Source organism: Coenobita brevimanus, chromosome 1 (assembly GCF_032717465.1).
Source record: "Coenobita brevimanus isolate Jiangsu-jjx chromosome 1, ASM3271746v2, whole genome shotgun sequence".
In the NCBI taxonomy this organism is placed as follows: Eukaryota; Metazoa; Arthropoda; class Malacostraca; order Decapoda; family Coenobitidae; genus Coenobita; species Coenobita brevimanus.
This window is the reverse complement of record NC_136954.1, coordinates 60830571-60852863: the sequence shown is the minus strand read 5'-3', so window position 1 is coordinate 60852863 and position 22293 is coordinate 60830571. Positions and strand designations below refer to the sequence as shown.

Below are 22293 nucleotides of genomic sequence, written 5' to 3'. Positions count from 1 at the left end.
GTGTGTTACAGATTGCCTTTATCAAGTCAAAACCTTGCTAAAATTATACTATGTTGTGAAGCAGACTGTTTATAGTTTTATATAAGAGAATAATGGCCGGATTCTTATGAGAATCCCAGACTTGTACTGGCATTTGCCCGGGATTTGATAATATTGACCAGCCTCAGCCAGTGTTCAGGAAATCCGAAATCTGGGAAAAAGGGGTCCGCCAAATCGAGGGCTTATATATATAAGGGTTGAGTTATATACATATATATATAGATAGACAGACAGACAGATAGATAGACAGATATAGATATATATACCAGGTACATATGTAAAGATAAAGTACCAGTACTCTGATTACATCGTATTTCACACTGCCATGAATACCCACTCGATGACTTATAGCCACATACAAGTTCAGTTAGTGAGTACAGTATACAGCATTTTAATTTCTACTGTATAAACTGACTATCTGGATAAGCTCTATTCCTATTAGGTTCATACAGAGTCACTATGCATGTGCTGCTTATTTCCTTCAGCCAAAGGACATCTTTATTATTTAATTCTTACTGTGTATGAACAATTTTATTCACCTCAAGAAGGAATTATCTGACACCAGGAACTAAAAACAATCTCTAGCTCTTAACCCTTTTACCACTTAATGACTTTCTACATTAAAACAAAGATTGACTTTCTACATTAAAACAGAGATTGCAACTCCGTACTATTTTGTTTAGCTTGGAGAAAACATACAGAGGGTCAAGAAGCTAAAGACAGGGCAAGAATCACAGTACAGTATACCGGTGTGAAGACTTTAAGGAGTGGTGCACCCTCACAATGAGAAACCAGGAAGTTCAGGTGGTTGACTTCAGAGGCAAGACGGTCCACCAGGTCAGTTTCACCCGAGCTGCCATCATCATCAGCCTCAACACCAGTTCCACTGCCATCAACACCACTCTTCAGTAGGGCTTCCAACCTCTCCAGTCTGAAAACATCCATCCATCCATCATCCAATCCTATGATGCCCCAAAAGAAGCGTAGAAGCCCGAGGCTAGGCAAGCTGGTCCTGACATTTAAGATGAGAGTGACCAGTCTCACTCATCCCTGAGTGGTGTTACATGAGCAATAAACCCCAACCAACCCTTGGATATAAACCTACACAGGCTCAGTCAGATTGAAGCACCTTAATTACCCACTAAACAACCAGGTGGCATACTTTGGTTATATGATTACCATCCAGCATAGTAAATGGTTTCCTGGTGTACAGGAAACCATTTGGCTTGTCACTCACTGTAGAGTCACCCATAGGCAGAAGGAAGGGGAAAGAGTGAAAGAAAGACAGAAGAGGGAGTGTAAAGTCATCCATAGGCAGATGGATGAGGAAAGAATGAAGGAAAGAAAGACAGAAGAGGATGGCTGGAAGAGAGGAAAGGGCAGACACCTAAAAGCAGCACTACAGCGAGTGAGTGGATAGTGAGCACCCCCATCTACCACTAAGTCTGAAAACAAAGTATAAAAATTAGTTACTTGTATATGTATTTACCCATCCTATTATTAGTGAGGAAACAGAGATGATGATGATGAGGATGATGGCATGTACAGTACAGTAATCCCTCATTTTTTGTAGCTGTTAAGGAACAGACACACCTGCATATAGCACACAATGAAAATACATGTAACATGACCCTCTCCGCTATAATTCAGCTATGAAATCCCTGAGAGATTAATGAGAAGAGTGTATGAGAGTGAGGTGGAGGGGGGTAGAGGGAGGGGAGAGACTGAGAATGAGATGGAGGAATGGAGTGGAGAGGTATATGAGAGAAGGGGGTGTAAACTGGGGGGAGGGCATCAAAATGGCAGGGGTCAGGGTCAAATGGAGGCCATTTGTTTGTGGTTACCCCTTACAGGATTAGGGCATCTGGCTATAGATAGATAGATAGATAGATAGATAGAAAGATTTCCTAAAAATCTTTTTAGCACCGTAATACACTACTATACATTATAAACTACTTGTTTAAAGAGTATTTCAAGATGTTTTAAAAACAAACCTTTAGAACAACCCAGAATACACCTACAGTAATACTGTACTGTACTCACTTGATGCTGTGCTGCCTACTTCTTCCTTCACTCTTATCATTCTTTTTCTGTGTTTGCCCTCATCTCTTCCTATTTCTCTCATCTTTCCTGTCATTTTTATTACTCTTTACTTGAGTGACAAGTTTAATGGTTTCAAGTAAGCCAGGAAATCATTTACAACACTGGGTGGTAACCACATGACCAACTTATACGTGTTCCCTATACGTCAACAAATGGGTTGGTGGAGGGTTAGTATCCCTCCCTGTAAAACACCCAACTCAGAGTCAAACAGCCACTCCTCATGGGATTATGGCATCTGGCTATAGAGAGATAGACATATAGACTTTGTGAAGATTTACCCATCCATGAATACCTGAAACTGGCAAAGTCAAAACTATGCAAAATGAGGGATGACTGCACTGTATTTATAACTGTGGAGCTAAGTAAATTACGTACTCAGTAAATTTGAAGTTTAGCACAAATCTGTACTTCATGTATTGTACCTACCTAAAAATAATAGTATATATCACCACTATCACCATCATACCTAATTTCCCATTTCAGTATTTCAAAGAGTGGAACAGATCCCCAAAACAGGATATTTCCATGCTAAAGGCTACTTATTATTTACAGCAGTAACTTACCATGAAATAAGATACATATAAATGAAACTGAGTAGCTATGGTTCATTCACTTTAACCTGGCAGAGATTTTCATCCTTTTGAAGCCTACTGGGTATTTCCCATGGCTCATTTTTTAAAATACGAAAATACTAAAGCCCTGCATCTCTTACAGGGCACTTCCTCATGATCATTATCATATTCTGATGTTTATCACTTGTTATAGCTGAGCACTGAAGATAAAGAGATGGCAATTTTATGCCTAGTTAAAGTGAACAGAGAGTATAGTAATGCCTGAATATACAAATGATTTACCTTGTTGATATCTGTCCAAGTCTGTGCAGAAGAGCCTTTTGTTTTGTTAAATTTCTCCTCCGGTCTAAGTCTGTTGATATGGTGGCTATGGCATCATCAAGAAGCTTCTCAACACTCTGGTATATAGATAATGTTTAGAATTACTCTAATAGTAAACTACCAAATTCATTTTGATATGGCTGAAAACTGAACATAATTTGATCTGACCGAAAATTCTTAAGACTGAATGCAATATACCTGTACAGTATGTACTCTGAAAGAACTTCAAGTTACCATATTATTAAGTTGCCTGACTGTATCAAGCTTGCCTCCTGCTCTGCAATGCCTTGGGCATGGGTTCAAAACCCAGTCATGGTGAACACTTTGAGTGAGTACTGTAGTGGTAGTCTGTTCTTATACAACTGAACTTTCCATCAGTGGAGAACACCTTCATGAAAGTAGCACTGAATTCAGAAATGCATGTTTTTTATGTTCATATACAACTTCTCAAGTCTGAACCCATAAGAGCTGCATCGCTAATATTTGTTTCACTTAAAAGTAGTGTTCAATAGGCATACATCCTCAATGTTACATGATGACTGCCTGTAATATGTTACACATTTTCATCTTCGTTACCCTAAACCATACACTTTCCCTACCCTATATCAGTAACTACAGTTTCAGTACATACCATCTTCCTCATCCTGAGCCATTAAACCGATATTCCATATTCATATACAGTGGGCAGATCTGAAGTTCAGTCCTCCTGCTTCAAAAATCAAAGTAAAGAGTACAGCTCCCACTCATAGCACATCATGACACTGAAGTTATCTATTAAAATGAACCCAGTTAACTACTTTAACTACCGGTACTACTTTATCACTGAAGTATGAACATGGACATCATGTCATGAACTCCTGACACCCAATGGAAGAATCATTCTATTAGAGTCAGCTTCAGTTTTCATTATACAATGATCACTTGAGTATCCAGATGCCCCACATCCGATGTGCTCCATATCTAAACGTTAGGCCCTGGCTCTGTTATATCTGTATCCTGAATTTTTTGTCTGTGTCGAACATAAAATTTACGACATTGCCAGTTGGACGGCCTATGAATTCCAAAAATCGGTTTGGCAGCCAGCCAGCTTCTCTGGCCAAGCACAGGTAATAGACCCTAACCCACAAGCTGAGCAAATATGGCCATCCGGCTCCTCATTGAAAAGTCAAAGTCCCCCGTCCCCTCAGATCACTGGGACGCTACTGATCACGTGCAAGTGATACAGACCATAGCCCACAAGCTCAGCAAATATAGCTGTCCAGCTCCTCACTGAACAATCAAAGTCCCTGGCCACCCGGATCATTTGGATGTTACCAGCCACATGCAAATAATACAGACCCTAACCCACAAGCTCAACAAATATGGCTGTCTGGCTCCTCACCAATTGGGCAAAGTACCCCGGGCCTCCCGAATCACTGGACGCTACCAGCAGCACGACAGTAATCCAGACCCTAACTGACATGCCAAGCAAAAATGCCTGTCCATCTCTTTATCGAACAGTCAAAGTCCCCCAGCCGCCCGGATTGCTGGGAACATACCAGCTGCGAGTGAGTAATAGACACTAATCCACCAGCAAAGCAAAAACGCCCATCCACCTCCTCAATGAATGGTCAAAGTCCCCTGGCTGTCCTCGCTTCTCCTCTCCCCCGTCCCTCCTCCATCCCCTCCATGCTCAGCGTCACAAGGCGTGTCTCCCTCTTTGTCCCCTGCCCCCCCTACCCCTGTTAGTGCGTTGCCTGCCCTGCATTGCCATGAGTGACTTTTTTAGTTTTTTTGTGATTTAATCGAATACTGTTGGTCGTATCAGATTCCGAAAACACCACGAGAAACCTTATGAAAGTCTGCATCTAGACAAATGCTTAGCAAGGGCAAAATTTTGTGCTAGGATGATGGGAAGTTATTTGAAGCTACTTTTACTCTAGAACAAATTTATTCTCACTGCATTTCTGTACTTTCACTCATCAGTTTTTTGTGTTTTTATTAGCTTAAGTGGGCCATACACGCATAGCCGAGCCCGTCCGGTGGCCTGAACAGGTCGGTCTCAACGAACAATGCTGTGCCCACACACGATTCAGTCGGCCTGACGTCTCGAGCTCAATTGCAAGCAAAACGTCGTGGCATGAGGGTGGCCATGGATGCTCCGCTGCCCACAAATGACCTGGAGCTGTATGCTATTGGGGCTGTTGTCGCGGCCTATATGGCAAATAATAGAAAGAGGAGGAAAAAACGGACCAAATGGGCAAAAGGTTGGTTGATAAGAAGGAGTAAATTGTCCCATCTGACTGCTGAAAGAACTGCAGTGCGGTCTTTGCTCCCGCACAACTGACACAAGACTGACGCCTGACGGCCTGCAGTACCCCACACATTCTCAGGTTGCCTGAACCTGACCGAAGCCTGACCACGAAAATCTGTCCACAACAGATCCCAGGACGATCGTTGAGGCCACCTACCCAAACGCCCAGGTTTGCCTGAAAGGGCCAGCCTCTTCAGGCCACCAGACTGGCTCGCCTGTGCGTGTATGGCCTGCTTTATCTTATAGTATGAACACCAGCAAAGATGATGGTATATAATTTATACCAATAAAACCAATTTCCGGGAGCAAATTTGGCCATGGAAATGTTTTTTTTGTGAGTGCTATGCAGCCATAGCTGGATTCTTGGCTCTGTTGGTGTCCCAGAAATTTATTGAAAATTTAAGGTTGCCAAGAGGATTAAAATTCTTTTTGCAACCATGATCATCATCATTTTTTTTTTTTTTTTTCTAGCATTATACTGGAAATTCCCATGTGTGTTTTGATGTCTACATAGCTGAAAGACTGAAGAAGACTGCCACAATCAGGAAGGGTACAGGCAGACTCCAAGATACAATACTCCTAGATGCGATACCCCAGCATAGCAATGGGGGTAGAAATACCACCCTACCTCGCTGAACGATGGCCAAACCCCGATATAACGATTTTTTTTTTTAAACCATATTTGACGATATTTTATAATTAAATTCTGTGTTTAGGTTGATTTATAAACTGTTTTTAGACTGAGATTAATGTGTTTTAGTCACAGGTGGAGTGAACATTGTCATTTTGGGGTACAGTTTACAATGTTAGATTTTTTTCCTGATATATATGATGATTTTCAAATTTTATTTTTGGGTTATGGCGAGTTATAAACTGCTTTTAGGCATAGTTTAGCTTGTTTTAAAGCTGTTTAGGGATTTAGATTAACTAGAAACTTGTTTTCGAACTCATTTGGGTGAGTTTAGGACTTGGCTGGGGGAAAACCAAGGCTCAAAAACGCATCCCTATACATTAAACATTAAATCTACCCCAAGATATGATACCCCGCCTAGCGATGGGTTTTTACTTAACCAACTGCATCATTAAACCAAAGTGTGCCTGTACTGTACATATAGGTAGGGTATTTGTGGATTTTTTTTTTTTTATGCACTGTTTTCTTAGTGTTTAGCATTCCGGATATTCCCAATTGTGTTTTGATGTCTAAATACAGCTGGAAGACTAGAGAACACTGCTACAATTAGAAGGGGTACTGTACATATCGGTTGGGTATATGTAGGGCATGGGTACAGTAGAGAATACTGCTCCGAATCCAGATTTCGTCAAATCCAGACATGCCTACACTGGATAATCGAGGAATGACTATATCATACATGTACAGTCGCCCCAAGAAGTGATGGCAGAGTTTCAGATTGGTTTGATCACTCTGCACTGCCATACGTTCAGTGAAAAGTGAGTAAATATAAGATAAAAATTCTGTGCTTCTTCACGTCATATATAAGAAAATATATACTATATCACACTAACAATTATGTCAAATGAATAACATGAGGCAATGATATATTAGAAGTTAACACTTAGATACATTTCCCGTTTTTAATGAATGAGTAATGTATTACTCCGCACGTGGCATGTAGTATAAACTCCATGTTCCTGATGTATTTGCTTCCTAGGATTTCAAATACACTCAATCCTCGTAAATTGCGGCAATTTGGGTCTGGACCACTGCCGCAATTTACAAATTCCGTGGTTTATAAATAATAACTCTTATGTGAATAATGAATTTGGGTCTGGACTTTGGCCAACCACCCCCCACAGCACCCTACCTACACCTATCTAGGCACCATCAAACACAAACATACAAATTTAAGAATATTCAGTGCATGTATTTAATAGAAATAAGCAATGTTAAGGGATCTCCTTAATCCTATGACAAAATTGCTTAAGCGAATGAAGTGGGGTGGTGTTGGGAAGAACTTAGAACCTCTCAGCACTTGTTCTTCCCAAACTCTTTCGCCAGCTTTGAAAACTTCTCTTCCCTCTCAACACGACAAATGAGCTCCAAACGTTGACTGTACAATAACTGCGGCAGCTTCTTGATGCCATACTGCTTAGAGCGCTTCATTGGGGGGTCGAAAGGGGCCATGGGAGGTAGGAGGCAGGGGGAAGTTGCACAAAAAAGGCAGTTAGCTCTCGTACTCCACGGCGACGGTCTGTAGTGTGCGGACTGGCGGGACAAGAACAACAACAACATGGCGGCATTAATATGCACATATGCCACCAGGGACGCTCGATGACTGGTTGTTGGCTCGTGATTTTCAATCTGAATGCCACGGTTTATGATTCTCCACGGAAAAGGCCCACTTCGGTGCCTAGGTCCGCGATTTTCGTGACTTAACAGCGATTTAAGGGTGCTGGCAGTCTGATAGCCACTTAGCCATGATTTACGAATCCGTGTTTTATAAACACGCGATTTATGAGGATTGAGTGCACAAATGCTTTAGTTCTGAAGACCAGTTAAGTAAAATTCTTGTGACTGCAATACACTACCTTATTTTCAAATGCGATGGTGATGATATAGTATCAATAAGGATGTCATCCATCCATCCATCATCCAATCCTACGTTGCCCCATGAGGGGCGTAGGAACCTGGGAATGACTGTATCATTTAACAGATCATTAAACAATGAAATTGAGGAGAGGATTAGACTGGCTTGGTAAGCTGTTGGAATGTTGAAATCTGTTTGGAATAATAATATGCTTTCGGTACATACCAAAGTAAAAATTTACAAGTCCATGGTTAAACCAATTTTAATTTATTGGCATGAGTCATGGTACAGTTCAATTGCAACAGATCAGAAAGTACTAGGATTTGAGAATAAAATACTGAGAAGGATTCTTGGGGTAAAGTGGCAAGACAGAGTTACGGTACAAATGAAAGAGTAAGGGATATTACGAGAGTGGAACCAATTGATGAATATGTGAGACTGTCTTGCTGGAAGTGGCTGGGGCACATATTTAGAAAAGAAAACAGTTTAATACAGGATGTGTCAGAATGGACTGCTAGAGGAAGTAGAGGTAGAGCTAGGCCAAAGGAAGCCTAGTTGAGAACAATGAAAAGAGAAGCAGGAGAGAAGTGTTGGTGGGACATGAAGGAGATGGCACAAGACAAATATTGGAGGAGAGAGTTCATTGAGGCCTTATGCATCCCATGGGGTGCCCAGGAAATGATATATCTATCTATCTATTGCTAGACACCTCAATCCCGTTTGGGGTGGCCACAAACAAATCGCCTCCAAGTCGCCCTGTCCCCCGCCATTTCACTGCCCTGCTCCCAACTCACACCCCCCTCTCTCATATACCTCTCCACCCCATCCCTCCATCTCATCCTTGGCCTCCCCCTCCCTCTTCCCCCCTCCACCTCACTCACATACACTCTCTTCGTCAGTCTTTCACCCTCCATCCTCTCCACATGGCCAAACCACCTCAGTGTGTTCCTCATAACGCTTCCTATCACATCCACATCAACACCACAACGCTCCTTTATATCCTCATTCGTCAGCCTGTCTCTCCATGTGACTCCACAGGCTCCTCTTAAATGACTTATTTCCACTGCTCTCACTCTTGACTTGTGTCCTTCCAACAACGTCCAAGCTTCACTTCCATACGTTAGAGTTGGTATCACAATACTGTCATGTAGTAACTTTTTCACTTCCATGCTCACTTCCCTGTTTCTTATCACTGCTTTCAAAGAACCAGCAACCTTTCTTCCCTGCTGTACCCTTTCAAGCACTTCACCCTCCAAACCTCCATCCTTACTCATCACACTACCCAAGTACAACTTAAACGTACTCACATTTTCCAATTCCTCACCATCCAACCTCGCTGTACATTCACTGACTTCACCTCTCTCAAAGACCATCACTTTACTCTTCCCTACATTCACCTTTAGATTCCGTTTCTTACACACTCTCTCAAATTATATATATATATATATATATATATATATATATATATCTTCATGTACAGTAAATCCTTGTTTTCGCAGCTTGGATGTTCTGCCAAAACCTCGCGAACTGTGAAACGTCGAATTGTGAAGTTAAGAATCAATGGGAAAAACAAAGGAACGTTCCGGTGGGACATGTACCTACCCTATCAGAAAGTACTATAACACCAAACAGGCCCTACCCAAAATTAAATGAAGAGTGTTTGCTACTGCTAAAACAGCATAACACAATAAATTTGTGCCTGAAAAGACATTAAAACTGCTATAAAGAGCTGCAACACCAAAAATCCTTACCAGAAATAAAGTGAAGACTGGCTTGAGTGGCAAGTGAAGTTGTGCTGAGAGTGGATGGGCTAGTTCTCAATGTCACTAACCAAGGAAAAGCTGCCACTTTTCACCAGATTATTTAATTTTCGACATCAAAGTAGGTCAACTAAACCCCAGTCATTTAATGTGCCCTCTCTAGTCACTAAAAGGAAGGGAGAAATTATAACATTATTTTACTCACTGCTACAAGGAAGAAAGGCTGTAATATAGTCAAACAGAATAAAAAATTGGTGGGCTGAGTCTACCATCTCTGTATTGGGACGGTTATTATTCTTTCCCTCCTTAAATATCGAGAAGTTTTATTTTACATCCATTTCAGGTATTTGTCCATCAAAATAAAAAGAAATAGTGTTACAAGAAACATGTAACAAATCTTTGTTAAGAAATAGTAGCACGACACAGCTGAAGATCGTACGTTACGATCACAAACAATTACAAACTCACGTGTGTCTACTGCCCAACTGGTTCTGCTGTGTATTCATGACACAGCTAAAGATCATACGTTACGATCATAATAACAAATTCACATGTGTCTACTGCCCCTCTGGACCTGTTGTATAAAGATCATGGAAAACTGTTACATATCAGGAAATCAACTCACTAAAACCTCCTCTCTCAGCTGCCCCAGTGGTGTCCTCAGTGCCTCAATCAGCCGGTCCAAGCCTGTTAAGTTGGTGGAAAGATTGACAAAGTCTGCATAGTCCCGGTTGATGAGCTCAATCATAGCACTGCGCAGAATTTTAAGGTAAACACCCAAATCATCTCGCAAGCTCTCCAGACCTCCACTCCCAGCTGCCTGGTGGACACGCACAAAATTGTCCACAGAAAAGCCATCCTGTAAACACCAAAATAAGACATGACATGTACAATGCAAAATAAGGTACTATTACAAGATGTATACAGTATATACCATAATACAGTAGACAACTGAGTTCCTCTGTTAATGATGACATCTACATGTTAGGCTTGTGTAATATCAATAAATATGGTTGTGCATATAAAACTTAATACGCACAAAATGTAAGACATCTCTGTCATGATACCAGGACTGGAAACAGCTAAATAAAGAAAAGAAAGAATAATGAATGGATTAGTGAAGAAAAAGAAGGTAAAATTATCATTTCAGCCAAAAACAGAATTAAAACCTGCTATCTGTGAGTGGGAGTAATTTTGTAAAGTCATGCATTAAATTTTAAGCTTTGTCTCTGTAATGTTTTATTTATGTGATTATTATATTGTTGTTTGTATGCTAAATAATTTAGAGTGTTACATAGTGTAAGAAAACTGTGGGGTATTTTGAATGTCTCCAAGTAGTAACAGTTGCTCCTTCGAGAATGTACTAGAACTCTGGAGAAGTAGGGAAGGCTATGCAAGGAGGTGGAAGAGCCTAGGGGAGTCAGTTTCGTTTCAGTTTTAGTTTTAGTGCCAGTACAGCCTAGTGAAGACTGTATAGCTCCGGTACTTGTGAAAACAGTGAAATGTAGTTGGCAAGCATTAAGTGTAATTATCTGGTGAATAAAGACCACGAGCTTGAGAAGCCAGTGTTTATTTACCATGTCTGATCCAATCTTGTTGCACATCAAAAGGCTGATCATAGAAAGAACAATTCACTCGGCAACGTCCTTCCTTTTACTGACCTACTGCTGTTGATGCCTGTGGCAGTGTGGGATGGGGATGTAACACATGTGTCAGGAGTGTGGATCATTAGAAGAGTACTGCAGTGAGTCTAATCTTCGACAAGGAGCAAGGGAATTTGCAGACAAGGAGCCGAACTGGGCAGGAGGAGGAGATGTTCCTGGCTGCAATCATGACACTATTACAAGCACAAGATGAAGAACAGAAAGAGCTCAAGAACAAAATTAAAGAACAGCTAGAGGCACAAAGTGAGCAAATACAGGCACAAAATGATGAACGGAAAGAATGACATGAACGACTTCAGGAGGCATTACAGGTCCAACAGACGGAGTTGCAACTAAGGTTGCCGGGACAGCTTGACGCTTTCATGGGGGAAATGAAAGAAGACCAGCAATAGCTGAAGAGTGAAGTACAGTATACACTGAGCTACAGCAGCAGAAGTGCGAGATAAGCAATAATGTGATGGAGTGCAGACAGCGTGTAGACAACCAGCTGAGGATTAGTGAGGGAATAGTGATGGAGTGCAGACAGCACGTAGATGACCAGCTGAAGCAAGCAGTCGACCATGTAAAGATAAATACTGAGACAATTGAGGCCGTAGAGATATACCAATACTGCAGTGCTAAGCCTCAGGTTAGTGTACAAGGAGCATATAAAAAAATGGACAGTTTATGTTGAATCTTGACAAATCCCAAGCATCTAAAGATAGCATTGCAGGGTTGAGTAATCAGAACGGTGGTTGGTGGGGGCTCTCACCATCCACTTACTCGATGTAGTGCTGCTTTGGGAGTCTGCCCTCTGCCCTTTCCTCTCTTCCTTCCTTCCTCTTCTGTCCTTGTTTCCTTCATTCTTTTCTCTTCCTTCTGCTTACGGGTGACTTTACACTTCCTCTGCTGTCTTTCTTTTCTTCATTCTTTCCTCTTCCTTCTGTCTATGGGTGACTCTACACTGAGTGACAAGCCAAGTGCTTTCCTGTACACTAAGAAGCCATTTACTATGCTGGGTGGTAACCTTATAACAAAATTATGGTGTCTGGTGGTTTAGTGGGTAATTAAGGTGCTCCAATCAGATTAAGCCTGTGTAGGTTTATATTCAAGGGGTGGTTGGGGTTTATTCACTTATTAATCACATAATGCCACTCAGGAATGAGTGAGGCTGGTCACTCTCAGCTTAAATTTCAGGACCAACTTGCCTAGCCCCGAGTTCCTACGCTCCTCATGGGGCAACACAGGATTGGATGATGGATGGATGGATGGTAATCAGAAAGCAGAAGTTTTGAGTCCGGGACTAAATTATGATGCCCCAGTTTTTAGGCCCCAAACCAGTGAAGTGCATGGATATAATGGGGGTCCAGTTAAAAAGAAACCTTAGGAATTTGATGGCAAAGTATCTTGGGAAGCTTACTGTGTGCAGTTTGAGTTACCTGCTGATCAAAATGGTTGGAATGATAGGCAGAGGGCAGTGCAGCTTGCAACTAGCCTTGAGAGTGCCACAATGGAGATTCTCAGACAGATGTTAGTGGAAGAGAGGAACAGTTATCAGTCCCTAGTAGTAGTGCTGGAATTCAGATATGGGACCATGAACCAGACTGAGGTTTACAGGGCAAGATTCCGGACCTGTGTACAGGCTCAAGGTGAATTCCTCCAGCAGCTTGGTCATGACCTAGAGAGTATGGCACACAAGGTGTACCCCGGAGCAGCATCTAACTTGTTGGCTATTCTTCTAAGGGACCAGTCCATCGATGCTCTTGATAGTGCAGAGTTTAAAGTGCAAGTGAGGTAAGCACAACCCAGAAATATACAAGAAGAACTAGCCAGAGCTCTGGAATTTGAGTCCTACGTCAGGTCCAGTATGTCCACTTTTTAGCCAGGTCGTAGTGCAAGATGCAAGGCAAGAAAGGGGCAGGTATGTGAAGCAGAAAAATTTGAATGAAGTTGCTGGTATTGTAAAACGCAAGGACATAAGAAAGGGGACTGCTACAAGTGGAAGAGGGAACATGAGAAGACTGGAAAAGGTTGCTGGTTCTGCGGGAAGCTGGGACACAAGAAGGAGGATTGTTACAAATGGAAGAAGGAGCAAGAACAGAGCAGTGCATGGAAATCTACAATTGTAGCAAAAGCGTGTTAGGCATGCAGTGAAGTGGGACACTTCAGTTCTTAGTGTCCAAAGAAGAAAAAAGAGGATAAAACTGCGACCAACAGCGTGCAGGTAGATGGAAGAATTGACAGCATAAAGTGTTCCCTGGTGATTGATTGAACCTCACAGCAGACTTTTGTGAGGCCTGATGTGTTACATCATCAGTACCTGATTGAGTCATCAGAACAACTGTGTGGTGTAACTGCGCACCACACAAAACTGAGAGGACCCTTGGAAGTCCGGACTGAAGTGGCACGGCAAGAGGCTATGCCTCCAGTCTATGTAACCGAGATGGAAGATCCCTACCTTTTTGGTCTGGACTATCTATGTCCATGGGATGTAAGCCGGACTTCTGCTCCATGAAGCTGAAGGTTCGAGGAAAGTCAGTTCCCATCACGGCAGTGAGAAGTACGAGTTCTGGTGGTGGGGTGAGGGTGCTCTGCACTACTGTGATACCCTCAAGAACAGAACTCTTCCTCCATTCCAAGGTGAGTGACTCTTTTGACAGCTATCTAGGGGGTATTGGAGACTGATGTATGATGCAAGATGAAGGCTGGAGTGATGGTGGGGATAACTTTGGTGGAAACAGGTGCAGGTGAAGTGCCTGTTATAGTGGCCAATTTCTCCCGTGAGCCACAGAAGATCAATGAGGGAGAAATTGTAGGACTGTGCCAGGCGGTGGACCCAGAGTGGCATCAGTGGAAGGCCTGTAAAATGGAATGTAGTCAAAGATGTGGGAATCTGCCAGACCACTTACAAGACCTGTTTTAAAGGAGTTGCCAGTGCCTGGATGACTCACAAGTGTTGCAGTTAAGGCAACTGCTAGTGAAGTTTGCTGACATCTATTCCACCGGAGACCTAGACCTGGGATGCACAGATCTGGTAGAGTGTTGTATCGACATCGCACATCACTAGCCAATTAAACAGCCAGATCAGAGGATGGTGCCAGATCAATGGCAAGAAATGGAGAAGGTGATGGAGAATCTTCAAAGTCAGAGAGTGACAGAAAAGTCCAGCAGTCCCTGGGCATCAGCAGTTGTTCTGGTAAGGAAGAAGAACAGCTCCGTAACATGCTGTGTGGATTATCAGGCATTGACTGAAGTGACAGTGAAGGATGTGTACCCCTTGCCAAGAATTGATGACATGCTGGATGCTCTGACAGGAACCAAGTGGTTCTTCACCCTAGACATGAAAGCAGGATAGCACCGGGTCAAGGCTGCAGAAAAGGACAAGGAGAAAACAGCCTTTTCACAAGTACGGGGTTTATGGTAGTTGAGAGTGATGCCATGTGGCCTATGTGATGCTCTGGCTGCTTTTGAGTGCCTCATGGATTAGGTACTGGAAGGCCTGCACTGGTAGACAGCGCTCATCTATCTTGATGATGTAATCGTGTTTGGACAGACTTTTGACCAGGAACTGGAGAGGCTGTCATATGTGTTCAACAGGATCTGAGCAGCACACCTCAAGCTGAACCCCAAGAAGTGCTACTTGTTGCTGAAGGAAGTGAAGCATGTGGGACATATTGCAGGCAAGGGTGGCATCCATACTGATCCGAAGAAGGTGGCAGCTGTGAAAAACTGGCCGGTTCCAACTTGTGTGAAGGAATACTGCGTTTCCTGAGCTTGTGTACCTACTATTGGCATTCTGTCAAGGTTTTTGCAATGATAACTGCAGCTCTGCACAAGTTGTTATGGAAGTGGCAGAAGTTTATGTGGACTGCAGTGACTCAGAAGGCCTTCAATGAACTCAATCATGCGTTGGCAAGCTCTCCAATGTTGCCGTACCCAGATCAGAGTCAGCCATTCATCCTGGACTGTGACATTAGTGACCCAGGTATTTGGTAGAGTCCTGTCGCAGAAGAAGGATGATAGAGTATGTGGTGGATATTACAGCAAGAAGCTCAGCCCACCAGAGTGGAACTACTGTGTGACCCATAAAGAGCTCTTGGCAGTGATGAGAAGCCTTGACTTCTTCCATCCCTACTTGTATGGGTCCTACCTCATTATCAGTACAGACCATGTGGCACTGAAGTGGCTGAAGACATTTAAAATCCAGAAGGGCAACTAGCACACTGGCTTGAGATGGTGGACCAGCACAACTGTGAGGTACAGCACCGACCTGGGCGGGTCCATGACAATACTGACAGCCTGAGTCATTGGCCTTGTGACCCAGAGTGCAAACAGTGTAGTATGAAAGAAGATCGTAGCAAGAAATGTGGCCATACTGAAGTGACAGGGCCAACATCAGATGAAGAGGACCTGAAAAGGATGAAGATTTACAACCAGTACCAGAGTGGCTGAGGCAGAGTAAGGTGTGACCATCTTGGGAAGAGATTTCCAGGTTCATTCCTGCGACTGAGAGCTACTAGAGTCAATGGGACCTTCTTCGTTTGAACCACAGACTACTGGAGCATCAGTGGGAGACACCTGATGACCTCAGCAGTACTGTAATGGCAACTGGTGGTTCCGAAGAAAATGAGGTCCAAGATCTTGGATGGGTCCCATAACCTGATCAATAGTGGGCACCTGGGAGTGAAGGGAACTCTATGTCGGCTACAAGAGAGGTTCTACTGGACTGGCATGCAACAGGATGTCGAAGAGTAGTGTTGGGCCTGTGATGTATGCTGTGCCAAGAAGGGACCCAAGAAATGTGGTTGCACCCCTCTTCAGCTGTACCAATGGGTTCACTAATGGAAAGAGTTGCACTGGACGCTGTTGGACTTCTGCCACTCACTGAAAGAGGAAACCAGTATATATGCGTCACCATGGATTACTTCACAAAGTGGCCAGAAGCCTATGCCACCCTCAACCAAGAGGCTGCTACTGTTGCTCAGGTGTTGGTTGACCAGTTTTCTGTAATTTTGCGATGCAACAAGAGCTACATTCAGACCAGGGTAATGAGTCTCCTGTGTTTCGTGAGTGCTGCAAGTTTCTGGGGATCAAGAAAGAAGACCAGGAGACTCCACTAAGGCCACAATTGGATGGGATGGTGGAGAAATTCAACTGGACACTGGGACAAGCACTGGCCAAATACTATGTAGAGGGACAGACAAAAGGGGACCAGATATTACCTGTGTTGCTAATGGCATATTGGTCTGCCTCCCCCAAGTATACCAGCCACATCCCTGCAAACTGATGTTGGGTCACAAGTTAAGCTTATCAGTCGACCTGTTAATGGGAAGACCACCTAGTGAGGAGCTGCCTACAGACACCTCCAGCTATGCAAAGCATCTTCAGGAAAGGCTGGCTGAGGTACATCATCAAGTGAAAGGAGCCCTTAAGTTTCAAGGAGAAGTGATGAAGCACAAGTATGATGCCAAGGCAAGTGAGGTGAGCTTCAAGAATGGTGACAAAGTTTGGCTATACAAACCTCAGTGGAAGAAGGGGACAGTCACCAAAGCTGCAGGGCACATGGGATGCACCCTACACTGTGGTGGACTGCCTGTCAGATGTAACGTACTGGATTCAGGGAGGCTGGAAGTCTCGGACAAAAGTGGTGCACATAAATCATCTGTAGCAGTACCTTCACACAAAAGTGGCGCACATAAATCATCTGTAGCAGTACCATGGGCCAGGACAATACAGCTGGGATGTGTCCAAGGAAGCGTGCTCACCCACAGCAGATGATGTTGAGGAGAACCAAGGAGCTGAAGCACAAGAGGATGGTGACAGTTTCCTGAGCGAAGAAGTGGATCTGGAAGCGGACCATGTCATTCCAACAGGAGTGGACTATGAGGAGGAGCATGGACATCGTTGAAAGCGGCACAGGAGAAGATCTGATAAGCTGAAGGATTATTTTATGTATTGTAGTAGGTGAGGACACTCACCATCCACTCACTCGATGTAGTGCTGCTCTCGGGTGTCTGCCCTTCCCTTTCCTCCATCCTCTTCTGTCTTTCCTTCAGTCTTTCCTTGTCCTTCTGCCTACGGGTGACTTTACACTCCCTCTTCTGTCTTTCTTTCATTCATTCTTTCCTCTTCCTTCTGCCTGTGGGTGAATCTACGCTGAGTGACAAGCCAAATGGTTTCCTGTACACCAGGAAACCATTTACTACGCTGGGTGGTAACCATATAACTAAATTTTGGCGCCTGGTGGTTTAGTGGGTAATCATTGAACTCCAATCGGATTGAGCCGATGAAAGTTTATATCCAAGGGATGGTTGGGGTTTATTGCTCACGTAATGCCACTCAGGGATGAGCGAGGCTGGTCACTCTCATCTTAAATGTCAGGACCAACTGCCTAGCCCCAGGCTCCTACACTCCTCATGGGGCAACGTAGGATTGGATGATGGATGGATGGATACAGTAATTAGATGTTTCATTAGGATTAATGATTATGTTTGTAAGCACTGTGTAGTTTTGTTGGGACGACAATATGACTAGGGAGTGGGTATCGTTGAGAAGCTAGATATGAAGTACCGTACTGAAAGCTTCTCAGTACTTCTCGTAGTTTTCAGTTACGAGTCACAGTTGCCAGTTAGCCTGTTATTCGTGAGTGGAGGTATTTTGTAAAGTTATGCATTAGACTTTATGCTCTTTTTCTCTATAATGCTTTATTTATGTGATTTTTAAATTCTGTAATTTTATTTCAGTCTGTATGCTAAATAATTTGGAGTGTTACGTAGTGCATGAAAACTCTGGGATACAGTATTTTGAAAGTCTCTGAGTGGTAACCGTTGCTCCTTGAAGAACGTACTGTACAGTAAAACCTCAATATAACAGACTTCAGTAGACCGGAGTTTGCTTTTATCGGAATCTAGGAGCTACTGAACTGAATTCCTATATATCGGAAAAAGTCCAATAAAGCCAGAAGCAGTCCAGACTACTTTGTTCACCACAATAAGGTAAATAAAAGACATGTTTATCAGTGTCCAGTAGAGTATAATTATATATATTATGCCATTTGGTTAATATAGTGAAGTTATAACACAGTACAGTGCCGCAGTGGTAGTCAAAACAGTTTAAAAACCATTTGTGCGATCCGGACTAATGTCTGATGTATTGGAAAAAGTCCAGGTTACCAGGTGGAAGTCCGGATGTTGTTTTATTGGAATTTCGCATTTTTCGGAATGGCTTGGACCCCAATTAGTCCGTTATAGTGAGGTCGTACTGTACTAGAACTTTGGAGATGTAGGGAAGGCTATGTATGGAGGTGGAAGAGCCTAGGGGAGTCAGCTTCATTTCAGTGCAGCCTAATGAAGATTGTATGGGACCAGTACTTGTGAAAACAGTGACATGTAGTTGGCAATCATTAGTGTAATTATTTGGTGAATAAAGACTGCAAACCTGACAAGCCAGTGTTATTTCCATACATGAACTGATCTTGTTGTTGCACACCAAAATGCTGACCATAGGAAGAACAACCAACTACTATCCATTTCAGAGGCGGAGTTGCGCTGTTTATCGCAAATATCTCCTAAACGAATCGTTGGATCAGTATGGTATTTCAACACACTACTTTTGACATCCGGGCCTAATTTATGACCCTTAAACCATATTGCTATTTATGTTATGTGAGGAGTTTACTCGTGAAAAATAACAGAAAGTCGACTAGTCATGTTGACGCATTCGAAGGAAAGTGTTGCCCCCCCAACACCCTCCCAAACTATTCCTTAACTACCCCTACTTCTCCCCCTTCTCGTCCTCGTTATCTCTCCTATTCTCCCCGAGCTCCTCGCCTCCTTCATCACTCTTGTGTCCCTCCCTCATTATCCCAGCACTGTATTATAATGTAAGAATGTTATGTAGTTGTAGACGTATTGATATGATTATTTGCAATAGATGCAAGTCGTATTTCGCGTAGAAAGTACTGTACATCAGGATGATTACGTACATGTAATAGAAGCTATGCCTATATGTTTGCAGTGTTTATGGTCAACCATTGAAATTCACGAACTACAAATTGTATCACTTGTTGCCTGAACCTTCTCGGAGAAGTTATTACTATTATTACAATACTGTGTATTCATCCTAAAGCATAAATTGCTTATTAAAAATAAAAGATGAACAAATAAAGCAACGATGAACGATTTTATTTGGTTGCCCAAAAACAAAACTGACTTCATATTTTTGGTAACCGTAGATACATCGTTAATGATACGGCCATAACAACATAATTAGCCAATGATTTTATGGTTGTTTGACCCACTCTGGTTTTCATGGCCACACACAACAGTAGGTAACTGTGTTAAATAATATTACTAATATATGATAAGTATATACATACTGTCATATTCAAATATTATGTATGCAATTAGAATGAAAAAAGAAAACGGAAGTGCAAAGATGGGAGAGGGATGGTGTGACTGGGATTGAAGAGGGAAGCGGGGAGAGAGTGAACGCGATATTGGGGGGTAGGGAAGGAATGGTCAGAGGGTTGTTCAGGGTGTTAGTGGAGGAGCTACCCCACACAGTCGCACTCGTCCGATTTTGTATAACACCTTAGATTTGATGACTGGATTAGGCTTAATATCCTTCAGTAAACTCCTAACGTAACATATGTAGCAGTATGGTTTAAGGGTCATAAATTAGGCCCGAATGTCAAAAGTACTGTGTTGAAATATCATACTGATCCAACGATTCGCTTAGGAGATATTTGCGAAAAACAGCGCAACTCCGCCTCTGAAATGGATAGTAGGCAATGTCCTTCCTATACTGAGCTACTGCTGTTGGAGCTTGTGGGAGTGTGAAATGGGGACGTAACAGTATTTTAGAAAATTTTAGGACTTTTTTCGTTCTACTATTGTTCGAACCCCAAATGAAATTCATCATTTTTCTGTTTGCCAATGGATAGTTCTCTCAATGACAAGAATTTTGAGTACCAACACTTACCACTGCAACTCGGTAATAATTGCAATACAGATTTTTTAATTTTCTGAAATTTTGGTCGGAAGATGGTCTTGTTGCGGCCAGATCTGGTGAGTTATGGGTGCATGTGTACATTGGTTTCCACCGAGCTTTACCGGCCCTGAGCGGCAGCCAATAAGCAACCTGAGAATCTGAACTTAATCTGGCTATAGTGGCCAACCAGTGTAGCTGTCAAAGTTGTGACTATAGGTCAGACGAACTGAGTGTAAATTTTTTTTGTGAATGACCATGCTTCTACTAAATTTCTGAATGAAAACATCCACGCATGAGATGGAAAACTTCCATCAGTATTTCTCAAGATATTTATTCCTAAAGGAACATACGACCGCTACACTCCTCCACTTCTTTGTCGCTGCAGCACATCTCTACATGCCACATGGGCAAGCCAACAGCCAGTGACTTAAGGTTAGTTCAGTTAATACAGCAAAGCCTTATACAAGGTTAGGATTGGTTGGCTAGGTTAGGTTAGATTAATGAAAAAAAAAAAAAAAAGCTTTGAAGTTACTTCAGCCTTATGTAAGGTTAGGTTTGACTGGTTAGATTAGGTTAGGTTAGGGTATTGTAAAAAAAAAAAGGAATCAAATATATAATTTTTTTTACCAGTTTTAGTGATTTCTGTACGATTTTTATTGCCGATTATATTGCAAAGTGCCTGTTTGGGGGGGGGTTGAAGTGGGGAAGAGGGGGGAATCAACACTTGAGTATGGGTAATTTGTGGTAAAATCGACAATCAAAATTCTACAGAAAAAACTAAAATCAGTAAGTTTCTGAAAAAATACAGTATAATTAAAACAGGGTTGGGGGCTTAAATGATAATTTTACCTTTTTTTTTTTTTTTTTTTCTTCTATGGCATTTTCATTGAATATTTTTGTTTTACACTTAATGGTAACTTACCTAACCAAATTCAACCTTCAGGAGTACAATAAAAATAATTTGCAACGAAAATGCCATGTAGGAAAAGTGTCTCAGAATTGTCTTAAACACCGAAAAAAACGGGTCAAAATCTCGTAATTTTGTTTTTGGCTGAAACAATAATAGAACCGAAAATATGAGATCAATCTTCCTCTGACCTTCATAAAATCATCCTTGTCGAAGCATAGTGACGATGTTCCATATAAATGAACTGGTAAGGCTTCCTCCGTTTCCATTTCCATGTCCGTAAACAACTATCACATTAATAATTACATACACAATGAGTTTCAGCCCTTTCTGTCAAAAAACTCACAAGGAAGCCACAAAATGAATGGTCTCTGGATGTTGGAAACCCTTTTTGTTATGATTATGAAGTTACTAAAAGGCAAAAGTAAACATAAAATTTAAAAAAATGTTTAAAATTGAATTCTGAATCCAAATACACCTTGATATTAAAAGATCATCTCCAGGCATCAATACAAATGAAAGTCCCTCATCCAAGATTGGATAATTAAAGAATTTTGCCACGGACGCAAAGGGAAACAGGCTTATGAATATTTACATGCTTTTATTGATAACTATGAGGATTTGTAACATTTTCATGACATAAAAATGATATAATATATAACCGTGCTTCCCAGTTGTACTATTCGCTATATAACATTTTGTAAGTATTAAATTTCCTTTTAAGATCGATTGCATATATGTGAAGGTCCTGAAGGATCTCTTTTAGCATTTTAATTGTTTAGAATGAATTTCTTAGTCGATTAAAACCTTTACAATTTTTCTACACCACGTGAAGGTTGTGTTTACATGTTCGGGGTCGGGGGATCTGTCTGGACTGTCTGTTTCAGCGATAATGTAACGAAGGAAGGCAGATACGATAGTATGTTTGAAGGTTTTGTGCAAAGAACAAAGCTATCAACCAATCCAAATAACTCTTTTGGTAAGGCATTCTGTATATTTAAAAGTATGTTATGACTAGTTTCTTCAGCTTTGGAGACTGGAGTGGCTTGGTAGGATTGTAACACGAGGCTACACAGTCCTTCAGCCGACGGCTCTGTGTATTTCCTTATATCCAACTT

The 22293-nt window shown here is 42.1% G+C and overlaps 1 protein-coding gene across 2 annotated transcripts in view; it reads right to left on the bottom strand.

The window, feature by feature from the left end:
* The window catches only part of Cog2 (conserved oligomeric Golgi complex subunit 2), a 78607-nt gene extending 57108 nt beyond the window's left edge, over positions 1 to 21499 (bottom strand). For both annotated transcript variants that reach the window (XM_080275649.1, XM_080276207.1), the window contains exons 1-4: positions 21367 to 21499; positions 10260 to 10493; positions 2997 to 3112; positions 787 to 970 (exon numbers count right to left, since the gene is read on the bottom strand). In XM_080275649.1, the coding sequence (XP_080131775.1) occupies positions 787 to 970; positions 2997 to 3112; positions 10260 to 10493; positions 21367 to 21450 (618 nt within the window). In that variant the 5' untranslated portion in view covers positions 21451 to 21499. The remainder of the gene's footprint in view (positions 1 to 786; positions 971 to 2996; positions 3113 to 10259; positions 10494 to 21366) is intronic.
* Between the last annotated feature and the right edge of the window lie 794 nt (positions 21500 to 22293).